Source organism: Diplotaxodon limnothrissa, linkage group LG4, assembly GCF_057381915.1.
Source record: "Diplotaxodon limnothrissa isolate DT_005_m linkage group LG4, D_limnothrissa_male_GT1.1, whole genome shotgun sequence".
Classification (NCBI taxonomy): domain Eukaryota; kingdom Metazoa; phylum Chordata; class Actinopteri; order Cichliformes; family Cichlidae; genus Diplotaxodon; species Diplotaxodon limnothrissa.
This window is the reverse complement of record NC_140599.1, coordinates 30,021,801-30,042,759: the sequence shown is the minus strand read 5'-3', so window position 1 is coordinate 30,042,759 and position 20,959 is coordinate 30,021,801. Positions and strand designations below refer to the sequence as shown.

General features: G+C 39.4%; 1 protein-coding gene across 1 annotated transcript; it reads right to left on the bottom strand.

Moving 5' to 3' along the window:
- Positions 1-2,490: 2,490 nt before the first annotated feature.
- On the bottom strand, positions 2,491-19,078 carry ppp1caa (protein phosphatase 1, catalytic subunit, alpha isozyme a). The gene is made up of 8 exons (XM_085351828.1): positions 18,935-19,078; positions 18,574-18,691; positions 7,463-7,594; positions 6,992-7,222; positions 6,768-6,872; positions 6,440-6,663; positions 5,833-5,967; positions 2,491-5,642 (listed from the first exon to the last, which is right to left on the bottom strand). The coding sequence occupies exons 2-8, from the start codon at positions 18,626-18,628 to the stop codon at positions 5,526-5,528; spliced, it is 999 nt and encodes a 332-aa protein (XP_085207954.1). The 5' UTR covers positions 18,629-18,691; positions 18,935-19,078; the 3' UTR covers positions 2,491-5,525.
- Positions 19,079-20,959: the final 1,881 nt, after the last annotated feature.

Sequence of the window (20,959 nt, the reverse complement as noted above, 5' to 3'; positions counted from 1 at the left end):
ACAGATTCTGTTTTTTTCGGACATAAAACATTTTAAAGTGAGCCGTGCCAGCCATCTCAGCCCCGCTGTTTGAAACACAATCCATCTTTCTGTGCTTCTATTTTCAGACACACTGAATGCAGATACCTCACTGCTCTTTGGATTTTTGCCAGCCACTATTCTGGAGAGCTGAAATTTCTCAGAGATAAATAAGCACCCCCTAAAACTCTATGGACAGGTCTCAACTGGAAAACAATCCAAAGTAGTGTTACTGCATATTTTAAAGGGTGTCAAGCATTCAGTAACCCGGTGGCAGCATGCTTTACAAGGAGCAGAAGTGGAAAGCACCAATCGCTCTGTCATCACAAAGGCTCAGCTGGAGTATTCAAAGTGGCCGGATGACTTCATTCAACTATCAAAGAGTGTGTCTCTCAGCTGCTTGGAGGAGGAAAGTGTACCTCCCTTCAGCACTTGAGGAAACCTTAGTAACTGCTCTGTTTGTCTATGAGTTATTTTTTCTCTTTTTGCTAGATTTATTGAGCCCTCGAACGAGCGAGCTGTTACAGTGACTAAAATGACTGAGTCTTGTTTGTAGAGGTTTATGATTTTAAATATTTTATGCAGAAAAATTCATAATCAAAGCTTCTGTAGCAGTAAATCTTTCTCCTCTGGATCTTTTGGGCCTGCAAAACATTCCAAGTGAACAGATGTGGAAAATGAAAATAAAACCTGACAGCTTCCTGTTATCGCTGCTACACAAATGGGCATGTCCCTGGAAAACAATGAGAATTTGTAGTATTAGACTGACAAACTGATGGAAGGAAGTGTTTTTATGGCCACAAGACATAAAACAATACACTGCAGGGGCCATAAATGCTCCCACTGTTTGTTTACGCTGTCCAAGCTTGTGTTTATTTTCTATATTTTATTATTAATAAATCTGCACGCAAGAGCATACAATGCTGCTGTTTGGTATGACAACTTCCTCATTAGAGAGGCAACTGCACAAAATTGTGACTTCTTGTTCTTCTAACCCAAATATTCTGGCAGTTTCTATTGACTGTAGTTTATAAGAGTCAACACACTTGACTCCCACAAATAAATAAGAACATGCAGCGAATGTGCAGAGCTGCAGCTACATCCCTACTGAAACCAAAGGAATATAACCAGATAGATAAATAACTAAAAAAAAAAAAAAAGCACTAACAGGGAAACAGGAGTTCCAGAAACCCTAAAAATAAACAGCTTTCATTTATGAACATTTATCAAGTGATGGAGTTAGAAAAAAATGCATTCAGTTCTGATACATTATTTTTGATATTCATGGGCACATACGCTGTATACTGCATATCTAAATGTACCTCTCAGTGTCCTAGATTGTCCCACACAAGCATCCTCTTTGCCCCATATTTCGCGAGACATTAGCCTGCATTGAGAAATAAGCCACCTAATATACAGTTTGCATGTATAAAATGAGTGTGGAAAGAAACATTGAACAGGCATTTGATTAGAAACCCACAGAGCGCGCGCGCACACACACACACACACACACACACACACACACACACACACACACCTCACTGAGGTAAAATTTGGAGTCAAAACTCTAAAATTTACCTGATGTCTATGTTTTTAATCTTTAAATGGGTGAATTTTTGTCAATTTATGGTTAGAAGGCAGAGCGTTACAACCTTCCAATCACATCACGTGTTTTGTTTCCTGTTTATTTAATTCAAACTAAACTGTGCAACTACCTACCATCAATATCTCGACTTACATTCATTTTTTTGTTAATTAAAATGATTACTTTTGATAACTTTGAACCACTGCTGCATGTTAGAAAAACTCAATCTTAAAATAAGCATGATTTCACTGAACCCATTTCCACTGAAATTGAAATATGAACGTGTGTGTCCGATGTCGTCCTGTTAGTGTGGTGAAGGAAAGCATTAACGTGAAACCCGTCAGCCTACATGCAGTCACAGATTGCACTGTGATCAACAAAATACCAAAAGGCACCATTTGTCAGTTTTAGCTTAGGCTTGGTCCTCATTATAGTGATTTCTAAAAATAAGAGGGGGTGTGAATCCAACTGTAATAAAAGAGGAAAGAAGAGACTGGCAACATGATTTCATTTCACTTTTTTCAAAATCATCCAGTTCACGCCCAACACGATCACTTGTCACACTCCTTTTGATTTTGTAAAGCATCTCTCGGTGCCGTCTGAGCCAGCTGAAGTCAGATGAATAAGTAAATGCACATCCAGGGGGATAAATGGGCCAACCGTGCCACTGACTCACCCTCCAAATGTTTGACAGACAATACAGGCAGCCCCCGCAAAAGAAATAAAGCAAAACAGCCTTGAGGCAGGAAAGACGTGGAAAAATTACGCTCTCGCTCCCCTCGAACGAAGCTGCTTTTGGTCTTCCTGCAGAAAGCTTTTAGTAACAATTGAAGATGAAAAGAAAACCAGACACAAGTGTATAAATTCCATTTTATTTCTACCTTTAAACAGAGACAAATCGTGGTCGACTTGAAAACAAATGAAATACAAATAAAAATACTATTTATATCCGTTGTCTTGTTATCTTAATCGTAACAATCTAATGATTTTATTTCTACCCAGCGACAGTGCATGGTGCAAAACATCCCTGATTGATTAAAAAAATCCTAGACTAAGAAGCTTTGCAGTATCTGGGGTTAAATTTGTCAATAAAAACCAAGACTGAGAGAAAAAGCGATGAAAGCGCCGATTCTTAGAGGTAACAACTGTAAATATAGCGAAGCAATTTAAAAAGTCATAAGCGTTTGTACAGCTATGAAATGGGAGTGAAAGTGGCCTTTACTGGACCGTTTTACAGTAGCCACTTACTGTTGTGGAGATAGCCTCAAGCCTTGTATAAACCCTTTGTTATCCTATAATATCACAAATTTCCATACATTTTCAGATATCTTTGTAAATCATATCAGCTTCCCCACCCACCCACCATGCACCATTCACCAGCATGCCAAGCCCGAGCTTCATTTAGCCACTTTGAAATATGAACACAAACTGAAATCACTCACACGTACACATATTCTGCAATAATGGCATCTAAGCTTGGATTTTTCTCAGTACATGAATCATATCATTTTATTTGAATATATTTAAATTTCACTACCTGAGTTGAAATTACTCAATGTGAATCAGACATGAGCACACGATGAAATCTAATGATGCTCCCCCCACCAGCCTTTTTCTGCACTATCCGCTGCAGTTAAGAGTCCCACTGTCTGTCCCCTGTTAAAAAGCCATCACGCACGGCTTTCTAACAGCCACGTGGGTTTGATAGAAATCGCAGTGGGGCTGGGATGACTGTGACTGTTTGTGTACATGAGAATGCAAGGACAGATGAATGAAATCAGACCGACCAATGATGCAACGGGGCAAAAAAAGAAAAAAGTTTCAGAAAAGGGCAGCAAGACACCCTGAAACACTGCAGGGAGATTTCTCCAGCAGTTTACAACAGCCTGCGCTGAACTATGGCCCGCTTTCACTGGGAACACCCTGTTTGCCACAGAGGGGGTGGGGGTTGGACCAGCTTTAACATTAGGAGGTAACAGAGATGGTTCCCATTAAAAATTCATGAATCTGGAATCTGAATCAAGTCAAGGTGATCACATAAGAGGGGCAGCAGGTGGTACACTTGAATAATACCCAGTAGCATATGCTCAACTCTTGTCTATGACTCTTTTTTTAAATTTCAGTGAGAAGAAATTCTGAACGTGCTCAAAGCAATGATTGCACTCAAGCAATTAAAGTAATTCCACAATCTGGGCAACATATTTTACAAAAAGCGATCTAAGAAGCGTAGATAATCATCTACCTCGCTGCCACACAGCATTAGCTGCTCAGCCTCACGCTGGATTCACTGAGTTCACTGCACATGATTATCTTTAATATAACCCCCCTCCCCTTGGATTTATTTATCTTCTCAAATATCAGTGTTAAAACTGGCAAAACACGAGCTAAACTTGCTTGCACCCCCATTCAGTGTGGGTTTTTACATTTAAATAAACCCACTCTTCGTTTCATCATAGAAAACAAAGAGTGAAGTGGTCTCAGCTGGAGCATTTTGAAAGGTTAGAGTGAATGAATCACCATCTCGTCTCCATTTGTTTTTATGTTTTGCTTTTTTTTTTTTTGTTGCTTTTAATGAGTGAAAATGTGGGGGGAAAAAAAATCTCTCATCTCCTCAGCAGGCATCTTAAGTATCGTGTGCAAAGTTCAATACAGATGCAGTGTCAGTGGCGCCTATTTGTGCAACATGTTAACTGCACGTGGTGATGTCATTTACCTTCCTGGTCCTCTCAGCCTTGCAAAAATAATCATTAGCTGCATCAGAAGCCAACAATCATTAGAAAAAAAATAAACATTTAGGATTTTATTTGATAAAAACAGCAACGTCTGGCTCAACCAGATTTGTGTTGTTCATTTGTTCACGATTTTTCCACTTATGTGTAAATGCCACTTTGTTTCCACTAGGTGTTAAACTAACCCAAACTTACACATCCTAGCTTCTACGCTTTGAAAGTCTCGCTTATAAAACACCGCCTGTCAATTCAAGGTACCACAGAGAGAAAAAAAAAACGAAAAGAAAAGCAGCCATTATGCGTGACAAACATAAAGCAATGGCAAAGTGATCAACATGATGGCATGCCTCAAATAAATGGTTATTTTTTATTCAACTTCAGTGAACTAAAAACGAGAAAAAGAAAAAGTAAAACCACATTGGTTTCATTTATCTACAGAGAAAAGAGGAAGAGAAAAAAAAACAAAAAAAAACAAAAAAAAACAATTTCACATCCATGACTGAAATCATTGGTTTTCAAAAATGGAAGAGGAAAGAAAAAAAAAAATATATATATTATTGTGAATCCATTTCATTCGAGGACTCACCTGCACATATATCCACCCGTGCACCCAGTGTGTGGTATGTGCCGTTACCGTATGACCGTGCAACTTGATCCCCAAAAACCCAGCACCCCCCTCCCGACCCATTACATAACACAGAGATACACGGACCTCAGAGACAGGATGTACAAAAGCTTGTGTTTAACATCAAACAGTGCAGGCCTTACTGTAAACAGCTAAGCCACCCCCCCACCCCTTTTTTACTCCTCCTCTGCAAGGTTTGAGCTTATATGAAGGATGGGCAGAGCCCACCTCTACAAAATGACAGGAAAACCAAACGCAGGACACAGGAGGAGGCAGAAAACATACGTACAGAACACAGAAGCTCCCTCTGCATCATTCACTTTTTTTTTTTTTTTTTTAAACACACTCATTCACGCAAAATTCAACCAGTCAACCAAACGAACAGTTAAAAATAGTTTTAGTGAGAAAAAACATGATTGAACCCTGGACAGTTGGTTTCTTTGTTGCCGTTTGGTGACAAGGGAGACAAAAGGTTTGGGAGGTAGAGGAGGAGAAATAAAACAACAACAAAAAAGAAGCATTGGGCCAACAGGGGGTGGCAGGTTGTGGGAAGTGGACCCAGTGGGTGTTATTTCTTGGCCTTGGTGGCCTTGGCTGAATTTCGCGGAGGGGTGACCGGCCTCCCTGATCCCATTCCTCCCCCAGCACCGTAAGGATATAATTTCTTATCTGCTGGCTTCAGAATCTGTGAGATGGACAAAGAAGTAATCAATTAGATCGACAGACACACACAGTGAACTCTAATTTTATAGTTAATTACAATTAAAATTCTACCATCACTACATATGCGAGCCATATATTGTATCATTTTAGTGTGAAACTACTAAACGAAACAAATTTGTTTTCCGAAAAGTTATTAGTTCTGTTCTCCACACCTGGAAGGAGCACATGAGCGTCTCATCCACACTCATCATGGCACCAGCGTTGTCAAACTCTCCACAGTAGTTGGGAGCGGAGAACAGAGTGACGAGCTGCCTCTTTGCAAAAAACTCGTAACCATCTTCAACCACCTGAAGACCAAAAGGAAACCATCAATGTTACATATTAAAAAAAAAAAATTAAACAAAAAATAGAGGCTAGTGCCATTCAAGAATCAGATCTATAGTTTAATGTTATGTCACTCAGGCATTGTTAAAAAATAGAATATATCATACCTACATTGAAACACCCTCACAGTTTTCTTTATAAGTATTTCCACCAGTGTTTGTTTGGTCTGGGGCTTATTTTTGTTTGTGTTTTAGATGTTTTTGTCACAGCTTTGAAGTTAGCTAATGCATCTTCATAATCTACAGTTCACGTCCCATTTTCTGAAGACATTTAAATTTTTTTTAAATATGGTAAGAAAAACACTACAAATGCCTCTGATTAGTCCTATTAAAACACAGCCACACAATGCATCGTGATTAATAAGAATTAAGGGAACACTTCTTCAGTCAATGAGTCTGAAATGTACTATACAAAGATGAATTTAGTAAACATTACCTGATGCGCCCTGCATATTAGGTCCATGTCATGTTTGTGCAAAAATTTGGCCACCACATCTGCACCGAATGTGAAGGAGACTCCACGGTCGTTTTCACCCCAGCCGAGCACATCTTTGTCTGGGTCAGCCCACAGCAGGTCGCACAACAAACCCTGGTCAGGCACGTCTGTGGGTCGCATAACTCTGCGGATCTGCTCCATTGACTGGAGATCAGGAGAGAGGCCTGAGAGAGGAAACATTTTTGAAAAATACATAAATATGTGCCAACATTTGCTTCTTGGATCAAATGGTTTAGGCTTCGTAAAGTCACGTATTAACAAGGCCCACCTCCATGACAGCAGAAGATTTTCTCATCTACAATGGCAGCCACAGGTAAACAATTGAAGCAGTCTGTGAAGGTCTTCCACAATTTAATGTTATACCGTCGCTTACCTACCCCCACCCCCCCCCCCCAAAAAAAAAAAAAAAAAAAAAAAAAAAAAAAAATTAATGCAAGATTTAAAGTTGCAAATTTGCCTTGGTTTCCTTTTAGAAGCCTCTTTTGTACTTACACTCATCATAAAAGCCATAGATTCGATTAATAGAGGCGCATTCATGGTTGCCACGCAGCAGGAAAAAGTTCTCTGGGTATTTAATCTTATAGGCTAGAAGCAGGCAGATGGTCTCCAGTGACTGCTTTCCTCTGTCGACGTAGTCACCCAGGAACAGGTAGTTGCTTTCTGGGGGGAACCCTCCATATTCAAAGAGCCGGAGCAGATCATAGTACTGACCATGGACATCACCTGCAGGGGGCAGCAGAGATGTGCAATTTAAAAACAACATGCTTTCACTGCTTCTGCCAGAACAGCCCACGCTTATCAGCTGATAAAAGCGTTAATTACAGACAAGCAAACAAGGAGAAAACCCTCTCATAATGACCGTCTTCTTCTGCGCCAGAGTGCGCCTGAAGTGCATCCTCTGAGACCCACATCATCTCTTTGTCCTGTGAAACTCACCAACCCCTTTGGTTAATTAAAACTCACCACAGATTTTCAGGGGAGCCTCCAGTTCAAGCAGGATCGGCTGGCTCAGGAAGATTTCACGAGATTTGAGGCAGAGGCCACGGATCTCATTCTCGGTCAGCTGGACGTTCTTCCCTGGCCGAGATCCTTTGACTAAAGAGGGGGTTAAAAAAAACAAAAAAAACAAAAAAAAAACAAACACACAGGGATGAGAAATTTAAGAGATTCAGCAACACCGCAAAGAGAAGAGATCTGTAAATAAGACTGAATGAAGACTGACGTAAAACAATCAAAACGTGATCCTCAGATTTTGAACCAGACCACCAGATTGGAAAATTAACACCTCCCACCAACCAACTGCTGACAAATTCTGTTAGCAGACCAGTCCAACAGACACTTTAGCAGGTAGACACATCATTTGGAGGTAATAATACACTACAGATTTTGGAAATAACACGGTACTAACACAAGACACACTTTTAAATGCTTACCAAAACATAACACCACAACATGAGCTTTTGAAGTATGCAACGAGAGGCAGCGTCTGAGAAAACCTGATCAGTGGAAAATTGCTAGATATGCACAACCTCGAAAAGCATGTGTTTCTGCTTAGGCTGCAGTTCAAACCAAAGCTAGAGGACGTGAAACCCACTTCCCCTTCTCGCTAATGTGGCTGCAGCAAAGAGATAGCAAACACTTCATTAGGACTGTAAATATGCACAGTGAAGAAGCAACGATTGGCACGCTACTGTATCATAATGACACAGGCTGTATCATAAACATAATCAAGGGCCCTCTACCAGGTTAACACTAACACTAACACTAACACACACACACACACACACACACCAAATTAAATCAGATGCATCTTAACAAAAAGTATTAAACAAAACAACAAATTATATTCCAGGTTTAAAAGAACGACTAAACTAACCAGCCATGTGTTAATCCCTGAAACTGTGCTACATGGTTTTCTTTATAAACAAATGACTGCAGTGAACTTTGGACTAATTTTAAGACAAAACAAGGAATTTGAAGACGTGACTATGGTTTGTGGCTTTAACAATTACTGCTCAGAGCTTCCACCAGTGCATGCATGACAAGCCTGGCCTGTGATGACCTTCCACATCAGTGTGTTTTACGTTTTTAATATATGAGTAGACACATTGCTACAGGCTGCAACATGAAGCAAAGTTAAACTGAAAAATGTGCCAAAATTAACCATGGTGGAAAATGAAACAAGCTGCTCATCTGCACACACCTTTTAAAACTTGTTCTTAATTCTTTAGCTTTGTCATAACATAAAGCAAACCTCCAGTGGATGGGAGGAGCCCACAAGACAGCTTTTCTTCACCTTTAATCTCACTAAACAGGCATAATGATAAAGTGCTCTTGCTTCTTTCCCCACAAATGTTTCCAAGAAAACATTTTCTTTCACTCCACCAGTGTTCAACGTCTAAGTGGCACCACTGTCTTTGCTGCTTACTGTATCAAAGCGGATTAGCTAGCTTAACCAGAAACTATGACATCTCTGATGCTTTTTTCAACTTCAACCTTGTTGTGTGGAGAAAAAAAAAATTGTAATAATTGTGCTTAATTTTGCACTTTTTATTAAACCCTAATCTGTTCTTAGCAGAAAATGTGTGAAATGCTTGCACTGTGGGGTCCTGCAGCAGTCACCTTCCTGCTGCATTTTCCACACCACTATGAAATGTTCTGTTCAGCACATAACAACATGTTACCGAGGGCAAGAAGAGGAAGAAAACAAAACAAAAAAAAACATTGATATTAATTAGTGAGTGTTGCTTAAACCGGTTTACTTCACAGACCAACTCATAAGTACCGTAGTAGTGGTCGGTGAAAACTGTCAGTGGTCCGAACAGGCCAGCAGGTGACTTAACTTGCCCCACCAACTTTGTTTAAACTGTCCTCAGCCTATCAGGTCATGGTCAGTTATGTCAAACACTGCACACTTGGCTTCCTGATCCGTACGGGTAACCGGATTTGTTTTATAAAGGTACCCTTAAAGCTGAATTAAGGCATAGGGAGTAACTTTTATGGCCAACAAAGTGAGCCACAATTAAAGCGGTAGCGACAACATCTACACTCAGCCTGTGGTGTCAAACTGGTAACAAGCCAGTAAAAGACATCTGTAATTATGCCATTAGGTTAGCATGTTGTTCTAGATAGTAAGAGATGATAGATATGCATGATAACAAATGGATCAAATTGTTGAGCATCTGCAAATTTAATACTTACAGCAATCTTGTGAGGGGAAAAAAAAAAAAAAAAAAGGCTTTTGAAAACCTAATTTTTAACTTTTATCTTCCAGGTAAGACTTTAATGACTAGCAGGAATCCTGATTATATGTAAACGGGCTCAAAACAAGTCCATGGGATATGAAAATGTTCAGGAACAATTAGTAAGCATATAATTAAGACAAAGAATCTGTGCTAACAGTTTTCCTGTTATTTTTGCCCATGTGATAAACAAAAAGCTTGAGTAATTATGACCAAAAATTTTGTATTAATTGACCATCCTGGTTAGCGTCTTTTTTAAAATAAAAATTTTTTAAAACAAAAAACTCAGTTCCTGTCACAGAGAGCCTTTGCTGATGGGATGTTAAGAATTCAGCAGGTTTGTCTAGTGTGTGTTCAGCCATGTGTTTTCACACTTACCACACAGTCATGATAAAGACTTGAACAAGTCCAACTAATTTTCCTGACAAACTGTCGGAGCCACATCACATAAAACAGTCGCCGACACAGCTTTAATGCTAGAAAAGGTAGGAGTGTGATGTAAATGACAGCCACAGGAAGAGGGGAAAAAGTATCTGGGAGTCTCACAGGCAGTGTGAAATGAGACCAAAATATTTGTCCACTGACACACCAGCTGCAGGGTGTGGATGTGATGCCATGTTAATCTGCAATTCAGTCCACTGCACACTTACACAAGACTGCTTGCGATGGAGTTTGGAATCAGGTTTGTTTGTATCGGCGACAGAATCAATCACACCCCCGCTCGTACATGTGCTGCTTGATGCCAAAGCAGCTCCTGACACAAACTGTATAAGCCTTCTAATGAGGAGTCTCATTCCCACCCAGTACATTTCTACACAGGCTAATGAACAGAGTAATATACTTTATGGAAACAACTACCTCCAACAGTCTGAGTGACAATTATATTCAAGCTGCAGGTAAACAGAGCTCTCTCTAATGGTACTGATTTAATGGCTGTCAGGTGTACAACGGCTCAGAGATAAACACTTCCCTTTTACATACCAAAAAGAGCGAACCAATGCAGGGCAGCCCTTTTCACACTGGATTTCTCTGACAATATTAAACATTTGAGATGGCTATACCTGCTGCTGATGAACCTCAAAACAAGCTCAGCCAAAACTGTGTAATTATATTTAAACTGTTCCTTGTAGCGCTGCAACGATTCATCGAGTATTTCGAATAATTCGATTATAAAAAAATTCCTGATACAAATTCTTTGCTTCGATTAACACATGGCTCTGTAGTGTGCTGACGTGTCAAATGATGTAAATGTGAGCATTACACCCAGACCTGCAATACAAACGTCTTTAAGGGCAACGATTGAATACAGAGTCAAACAGTCCCTAGTATTTATATAAAAAAAATAAAAAAAAACTCACACACACACAAAACCCCAAACAAAACAAAAAAACATTGGCAACGTCATCACTTTTGTGTTATGTTATCAGAGTTTTAACACTGCGCCAGAGTCTGTTTACACACAGTGAAGAGCAAAGAGGCGGAGCCATTACCGAGACAGTGAGCTCAGGCTGAGAAGAAAAAAAACAACAACCCAAAAACGTGTATCTAGTGTCCAAAACAGGAGCGCTGTTCCTGTGATCACCTTTAAAACCTTTGCCGGGAAAAAAAGCTAGCAGGAGTCCTTCATCAAACCACCCGATCAACAAACTCCAACGTGAAGAAGAGTAAACTTTATATCTGCTCCATCCACCGCCATTTGTTTTACACCGTGAAGAATCTGCAGCAAGCCTCCAGAAGTTGTATCAAAATATGCGGATAAACTGTTAACTTAGTCTGATACCCGGGCGCCAGTTTAGCTCGGTGCATTGAGCAGGCGATCATGTGCCGTACGGCTGAGAGCAGCCAGCCCAGGTTTGACCCGCGGGCCGCGGCCCCTTGCCGCATGTCTTCCCCCGTCTCTCTCTCCCTCTGCTTTCCTGTCATTTCTTCACTGTATCTGTCAATTACAAAAAAAAAAAAAAAAAAAGCTGTAGGCTGGTTTATTTTTAAGAAGTTTGAATTTCAATATGGCATGTAGATACAATCAAAGGTTTTAGCTCAAGTATCTCTGATCTTGTTCACTAGTGAGGGGGTGAAGGGAGCGGGAGATTGACAGAACAAATGGTGCTGCAGCTGCAGCGATGCAGATGCTACCAGTCCACATGGTAAAAAAGAGAGGTGAGCATAAAAGTGAAGTTCTCAATTTACCGGTCAATCTGCATCCCTACCCTCACCCTATGTTCACGAGCTTTTTGTAGTGAACACAAAAAGAAAAAGAAAAAAAAGATCATCAAAACAAGACCTTCCACGAAAGGTAAATCAGCAGAATGACCACAAACAACATGACCTTCTGTTGAGTAAGGTAACAAAGATCAGTTGCGCATTTGTGTATGATTACATCACCCCAAATGGCCATTTCGTGCCAGGAAAAACCCCAATTTCATGTCCTAACCATTAAGCAATTCGTCAAAAACCCACTTCAAACATGCCCCATGTCAGTCAATTTAACTTCACAAAGCCACATTTAAATGAAATGCCATTCTAATGACACCAGAGCAGTGCTAATGATTTGATCTCCGTATTAAAAATGTTGTTTCATTAAACTTGGAACATACCCTTGTGGTTAAAGTGCATTTCTCTGCCATTAGTAAGACCAAACATTTAAGAAGTACTGACTAGTGAATCTGAAGCAGCTGAGCTGTAACAGTAAAGTTGTCAAACACTTTTTGCAGGCTCATTCATAACCTTTAAAAATAATCCTGTTATCCACGAAGCAACACACAGAAGATGAAGATCAGAGCAAGCAGCCATGTTATGCCCTTATTATCACGGTCATATTTAAAGCAGAGGAAGGCAAATATTTATTAATACAGCTGATTATTACTACAGCTCTCGCTTACTCATCATGCTAATAACATGGCTTGTATTCTGCCAGTGTAAGTGTTCTTTTTCTTGTTTTGATAACACAGGAAATGTGTAGACGCAGTCCTGTTTGAAAACTTCTCTACTTTTTGCTTTTCAATAAAAGTAGCTGTTGTTAATTGTTTATCAAGTCCAACAGTAAGTTGTGATCCAAAAGCGATGCAGACACCACCACACAATGACCAACATAAATAAACATACTACAGTACCACATTAACTACACTTAAAGAATTCAAAAATCCTTTATGGGCTTTGAATAAGCCTCCAAAGATATGCCACTACTTGTGTGTTGCTAAACACAGCATGAGACATAATTAAAGGCCATCTCACATCAAAATAATCCAGGTTTTAACAGTGGCTGCGGAACACTTTTAAAAGGGATGGAGAGAGTAGAAATCAGCAGACTGACAGAGAATAATGGCAGTGTCCTGAAGTGACAACTAAAAACAGTGAAAGTAGATATAAATACTGCAGTGCTGCTTCCCACTTTAAACCTGGATTACAGAAGGCTAAGCACTGACAGAGCTTACTCCAAAGTTAGCCACACAAGCCAGTGGGCAACAGTAAGCTTATCATGAGGGGGTGCAGACAAAAGGCTTTCCAGTACACTGGTCAGGCAGCGGAAAACAAAGAGATGGAGCACAGCAGAAAGCTGAGGGGATGTCAGGGGTGCTGGAATCAACAGTTGAATCGCCCCAGCGCTGCCTCACTCAATGCCGGCTGTTCTGGCCTAGCTTACGTGATGCCACACTTGCTACGCATGCTACTAGAAGCACAAGCTAAGAGTTCAGTTAGCTCTAGACCTACGCAAGTAATCCAATTGAAACTACTTGCTACCCAAACACATTTAATTGGTTTGGTCTTGAAACATAGCCAGCATGGAGCAGGGATACCTCCTTGTCCACATGGGAGACTGAACTAGCATGAGGATAATTTCTCAACCTTTTGATGTAGTGCCTGCAGTGGGAGTCTGCCGCCTCAGAACGCTGAGAATACAAATATCAGCTTACGAGTGGTTATCCTCACCAATGTGGATAAAAAAGGTCACGGTAGTTACATAAGTGGATATAAATACAGCCATTATCAGGCGTGTTTGCCTTCTCCTCTGTTTGGCAGACAGTCTTATCACAGCCCAAGTACAACAATCTATGTACAAAACACTCCAGCAGCAGCAGCAGCAGCAGCCAGCATGGCCCACAAAAGCACACTCTCTCTGGGAGGTACTTTGACTGCACATGCATATTTGTACATAATCCCAATCACCTCCACCAGCTCAGCTTAGGCTGATCATGCAGGGCCTATATTTAAAGAAGGTAAACAAACTGAGGGCTAAGGTCAAATTTATTAACAGCAGTGATCCTGGGATAAAACTCTATCCCAAATGTTATTTCTCAATTTACTGGTCAAAAGAACTTTTTTTTTTTGCATCTTTTGGAAAGCTGCAGTGGTAGAGAGAGACAGAAGGCAGTGGTGGAGAATGAAGGTTCGACCTGCTGGGAATCAAACTGGAGACTGACTACTGACGTCATTTATACCCCTGTGGTAAGGCCTCCAACCACTCGGCTATCAGGTGGCCCCTAAAGGCATAATTTCAATGAATCACACTGTGTGGGAGAGATTTACCTCATCCATAAAGCACCCTGAAGTAATTTTGTGATTTGTCATGCCAGGTTATATCAGAGGTCAATAACTTTTCTATGTGCATGGAGCCACAAAACACATTTGGGCCTTAAAATAAAAGCAGCAAAGCCTATTTTTATATACATATATGAAGTAGCCTTTACTACACAAATGAAAATCTAAACAACACTTCTAATGTTGCTCCAGTGACAAAATAACAAAAAGATTTTTCCATTTTAGCAGTTTCACATGGGAAAATTCATAATTGCTGTGCCCAGTGCACTGACATGCAAGGACAACTACAGGAGGTCACAACCTAGTTTCTTCTAACCGCAGTTTGAACTGTACCGCTGTGTCTGAGTACATTTATTCTTCTGTTTGATGTCCTCTGGGCTCCTATTACACAACCACAGCGCAGATGTGAAGATAAAACAGTCCTGTTTATTTCGCACACACTTAAAGCCACGACAAATTTGTCAGTGAGCAGTTAGATTTAAAGCAAGCATTTCCAGGACAGTTAGCATGTAGAGCAAACACAGAATATTGCTTACTTCATATCTGCTTCAGGAATGTCTCGGGATTTTTGTGATGCAATTGCAATACATTTGTTTACAACAACTACATATTTTACAGTAAGAACATAGCTTCAATAAATTTTAATACTAATGCAATTCTTGTTTTGAGAAACAAAGAAGTGACGTAAGCAGTTTGTACTGTGCTTAAAAGCAGCAGTGGAGCAAATGCAGCAAGGAGTCCCAAACAGTACTGACCTTTTATGGTAATAACACTGAAACAGTTTGTTACAATATTGTTAAACACTTAGGACTCTGGCAGGATGCTACACTCACTTTTAAAACCCAAATGGAAGACAAAACTTTTTTTTTTTAATTATAAACACATTTTTCTTTATGGAGCTGTTGTTTCACTTTCACTGTACTATCCAAAACTTTGCCCCTGTTTGATTATGGTGATACTGTTTACACTGATGCCCTTGAGTCTATCACAGAGCACTGTTTATCAGCAGTGATGGTATCTCACTGCGGCACTGTCTTGTGTATGGTTGTTTGTTGTTTTTTTAAGAGACTGTCAGATGCTAATCAACACTAAAAATTACTTTTGGATTACATACTCATTTGCAGGAGCATTGATACCACAGTGCCATCTTTAGCTCCTCCAGTTCAAGTCAAGTGGCTTCAATGTCATTTCAACCATTTGCAGTGGAACACTACACAGTGAAGCAAGACATTTCTCCAAGACCATGCTGCTACATATAACAGACAATCAACAAAGGACTACATAAAGTGCAAGTGTGCAAAAATTGCACAAAAAACCCAACCACAAAACAGACAGTCTAACACGCAGAAGTGCAACAATGACAGTAAGTTGTGCAAAAGACTGAGCATTGTGAAAAAAGTAACTTGATGTACAATAGTGTGCGTGTGATTGTGCAGATTAGTCCATGAGGTAGTGACGTGTGTGTGTGTGTGTGTGTGTGTGTGTGTGCCAGTCCAGTCACTGAGTGTTCGGGAGTCGTGGGGTAAGAAACTGTTTTGCAGTCTGGCAGTGAGGACCCGAATGCTCCGTTATCTCCTGCCAGAAGGCAGCAGGGTGAAGAGGGGCACACACAGCCCCTCCCCTCACTAGCAGCTGAACAGTACTTGATGTTTAAAAACATTGAAAAATTTCAAGAGGTCAGTTTTGTTTCCATTATCAGACAGTCATTAATGTTAATCTGGCTAGTGCATACATTAATATTAGCCAGTATTCAATGGACACAAAACCAGAATCGAGGGGTCCACAAGCTAGTGTACTCCAAGTGCCATTACCAAGCCTAAATAAATGGGAGAGTTGCATCAGGAAGGGTATCAAACATAAAATCTGTGCTAAATAGCCACAATAGCATCATGTTAGGTTATCATTAAGGTGGTGGCTAGCTAGTGTAGCTAATAACAAAATTATAATGTTAATGTGAAACCAGTCAGCAAAAGTTATCAGTCCAGCCCATATAACATAAACAATGTTAATTTAACAGGATGATATTACTGTGTGTGTCTGAATATGTTGTGTTCTCTTAAATTTGCAGACTGAAACAGAGAAAAGAAACTGTCAGCCGACCTTACCCGCTATATTTGTTCAGCAACAGAAATATGCTGTCAAGTCCTCGGACGTACAGCGATACCTCAGACAACCTAAATTATAGGTTTTGTTGTTTTGTTTTTTTAAATTCCCAATCTTGAAATATTTGCCATACACGCTCACCCTACAGTTATCTCACTGTCTGTTTGTTTTGGCTGTCTGTATGGTTCGAACTTCATGGTATCAAAAACAGTATTAAGCATTTTATTGAGTATTACAGTTTTCCAGGCATTTATAATCTGTATTTTTATATAAATTATATTTATAATTTTTCTAAGTATCATAACATCCCTAATATATTTTACAAGGCTTCTAAAAAAAACTGCACTTCTAAATTAGGCCTAGTTATTGCCACTGCAGACTAACATTAAATGCATCTTTCATGGTATGTTTATACCAAATGCAAATCTGTTTTACCACTGCATAATTACATACGAAGACCATGTAAATGAATATAAAACAAGGCAAATCCTGATTCCAGGAAATTATAAACACCTGTGGAAATTCACTTTACACTGAAATGGAGGACAGACTTATTGATGCCATTTGAGGGCAGCTGAAACTCTGTTTCAACACCACTTTTAGATTATAAAACAAAAAACAAGAGACACAGGTCTTCATGTTACCTTGAAAATATGTTGTCGTTGCTGTAACTTGATTCAAGTTATTGGTTGCCCTTTTCCTCACATGTGATCTAAGGCAAAAGTTTAAATACTTGGCCAACAAAAAAAAAGGCACATTCTTCATATTTGTGTATCTGCAGATTGTCTTGCACATACCTTTCGTGACCTGAGAACATCTAGTCTTTGTAGTATGCACCTGTCTGCTCCTAAAGTGCATGTCTTTTGTACAGAGGCATCCTAACCTGTTTAAATAACCATTACATGGAGTACATGGAGTACGTCCCAATCAGAGCATTTTTGTTTGTACAGCTCATTAACAAGTCTCTCAGGGAAGCAGACTACAAACGAACTCCAAAAATGCAGTTGCAAAAAAACAAAAATTCAGACAGTCCAGCCAAGCCAGCGAGAAGCAAGGTTATTATAATCAACTAGAACTAAAATCAAAAGTAAAACCAGTTGTAAAGAAACATTTAAGCAAACTGAAATAAAAACAAGGTATATCCTCATTTTTTAGTCGTTGACAATTTGATCAAATTGGTTATCACAACCTTTGGTTCACGTAGTGTGAGCCAGATACCTTTTAATTTTGACATCCATTCTGAACTTCTGAAAATATCCCTGACAAATAACCTCCACAGTAAAATAAATATAAAAAAAAATAAAATAAAAAAATAAGCTAAAAGACACTAAAACCAAACATTTTTGAAACAAAACGTGAACAATGAGAAAACCCCATCTGGAAACTAACTGAAACCAACTAACCAAAATCTGCATTTCGTTCTGAATAACTCAACAACTCTAGTGGGGAAGGGGCTGACTGCAAAAGAATAGAATAGAATAGAATAGAATTAAACTTTATTGTCATTGCACATGCACAGGTACAGGGCAACATGCACAGGTACAGGGCAACGAAATGCAGTTTGCATCCATCCAGAAGTGCTTTAGTGATATAGATATATATCACTAAAGCATATATATATTAGCAATAAAACTACTCTTACTCAAAGAGAATTAACACGTAAAATGGAAATAGTCCACTACGGCTACCGAGTCTGATCATTTCCCCTACATAAACTCAGAAGAAGAAAAAAACAAAACAAAAAAACAAAACAAAAAAAAAAACACAGGTAAAAGCACAATATCCCTACGCAAATAGCGCATCAGAATGCGTAATTTGCATAAATAGGCGAGTAATGCTCATCTTTTCCAATTCTACAGCACTCTATAACGTCACGCGTTTCCCTTCTTTTGTAGACAGCACGACAGCAAATCATCTAAATTTAAAAAATATATAAAAAAAACAAAAAACCAGCACCCCCAATCTTTACGGTTTGCTAAACAATCTATAAAGAGCACTGTTGTTTTGGTTTCAACCGCTGATCCAAAACCAGCCACCGAGCCTGAGAGTAGAGCGATCTTAAGTAGGCTACTACAACGCACTGTGTCCGCTTTTAACTGCAGCTGACCTACATGATGTACACAATTCACTGCCACCAAGACATGCCCTAATATAACAAACACTTGGCTGTGACGCGGATTTGATCCTCCTTACCTTCCAAGAGACGCTGAATTATAGAGTCGATGTTTAATTTGTCCGGCTCCGCCATTTTCTTTATTTTCTGACGTTCTCGGGCTCAAGACGATGGTTTTCTGTGTCTCACCTTAGATTTCTGTGAGGGAAAGATGGGGAATGGACGCTGAGAGTTACTCAAATTATAATGTCGTAATTCACTGAATGAGTCACACTTGCTAGTCGACCAATGTCAAAAAACAGTCAATGAGCTTAACCGAGCTTCTGCTAGCTAGGTAGCTATTAGCTAAGTATCATAAACTAGCAGCAGCAAAACTGAACCTTGGCTAGTGAGCAAACGTTAGCTAAATAATCAAACCTGAAAATAGATAACACGTCAAACCTTGTGTCCGGTTTAATATTAATCCTCCCGTGTTGAAATCTGTGTAAATATTTATCCCCTGAGTTCGATCTTGGCCCTTTTCCCCTCGGTTTGTCCGGGTCGCCCCACTCTTCCCCCAGGAACTTTAAAAGAGGGCCGTTTCTAGCGAAGCGTCTACGGTAACACAGGAGGGTGAATCAAACCGAGGTCTTCACACGTTTCTCAAAAAGCGATTGGTCAATCGCAGACCTCAGCTCCCCAATATTCGCATCTGATTGGATACACACTGGGTCCGTCTTATTCTTAGGCACCGCCTACAGCACTTTACAATGGCATCAATGAAGATTTAAATTAAAGCTCAAAGCGCGCCACCCAGTGTGTCGACGTGGAACTGCACTTTAAACCCTAAAACCACACTTTGATCTTAGTTATGCATCTTAGTTAATTGAAGTTGAGGCTTTTAATACAAGCAAAAATCTGACACACACAAGTGTGTGTTTAATAAACGAAATAAAACGATAAAAAGGTCTGTCAATGTGGTGAAATGCGCACGAATAATACAAAGGGCTTTTGTGCATCTTTTCATTAGTACTGTCAGTCATCTGTTACAGTCAGCTGTAAGCCACTATGGAAAATAAACAGTCTGATACAAAAACAAAAGTCCAAAACTAAATAAAAAGTAAGAGTACAGTTTCATGTGAAAAGCATGATTCTACATTTTTTAATTTTTATGCCTAGATGACTAGTGACATTAAATTTAATTTTGATAATACCTCAAAATAGAACTCAAAGTCTCTGAATGTGTTTAAAGGTGACTGCCAACTGGCTTGACTTTAGAAGGACTTTGGTAAAAATCTATTTTTAACAAAGAAAAACCCAGAATTCTTTGACCCCTACAGTATTGATCCCTCAGTCAATCTGAGGGACATTCTGCTGACATAGTTTGGATAGAGACCCTTTAAAGCAAGAACTGGGCCACCAAAGGGTCCCTTTGCCACACAAAAGCGACAATGAGAAACAATTAGAAGTATTTCTAGATCTACACAAGTGGTTCGATCTATATACTTAACATACTTCTCTCTACTTACATTTTTACATGTGGTTTTGTGCATTTTCCGCTGTGAGCAGGGAATTGTGGTTGCACAATCAAATTACAGTAGACCCACTGAATGTGTAAAGCTAAAATATTGTGTTTATGATTCTGAGTTATATAAAATAAAACGTAATTGAATTAATCGCTAAAATAACAAGAAATAAGTAGCAACGAGTGTCTTTCACTTGGCCTATGTGAATGTTTTTGGAATGTATCTCTTAATGTGTAGTGCACATAAAATTAGAAGTATTATTCCTTGTTCACTGTGTCTTTGCATCTGTGACATTAAAAGAGGTTTCATATCTTTCTCCTGATTTTGTTAACTTGTAGATGATCATTTTAAAATTTTATCCTAACCAAACAAGACTTCCTTTTAAGGCTAACGACATCAAGCTAGTTTCCTCTGGTCAGGTGGCAACCAGCTTGATGGTGCATCATCCTGTCATTAATAGTTGTGTGTCAGTAGGTTGTTTTTTCCAAAATGCATCACCTTTAAACGATGTGATTACCTGATGATGTGGCTGTTGGATTGGGCTGCTTGCAGAATTTATCAGCATTTGGCAGGTGGGAGGTGTTATCTTCTCAGTCTGGTGGTCTGATTCAAAATGTGAGGATCTCATTTTATTGCTCTCCATCAGTCCTTGTTCTGTCTGTCTTACAGCTTAGAGCATTAAGGCATAAAAGAAGTCCAGAGGCTTTGAGGCTTATTTAATGAGGAAAATCAACGCCAAAGACACAAAGACACACACTTTGAGAGAGCAAGAGGAGAACAACTGTAAATATGACTTTCAAATAAAAATACAGCGGATATTTATGTTGTTAGTCTCCTACTTTGTCTCCTTTACACTGATTCAAATAAATCAATCTAAAAACCTTCTCAGAATAATTAGATGGTATCTCCACTTCATTAGGGAAGGCATGCTAAATTTGACTATTATCACAATCATAAATCA

Coding starts and splice junctions, on each gene's coding strand:
- ppp1caa (XM_085351828.1), bottom strand. CDS start 18,628: ATGGCGGAGCCGGACAAATTAAACATCGACTCTATAATTCAGCGTCTC. Junction 7,595..18,573: donor AATTCAGCGTCTCTTGGAAG/GTAAGGAGGATC, acceptor CCCCCTCTTTAG/TCAAAGGATCTCGGCCAGGG. Junction 6,873..6,991: donor CTATGGCTTTTATGATGAGT/GTAAGTACAAAA, acceptor GGGTGGGGGTAG/GTAAGCGACGGTATAACATT.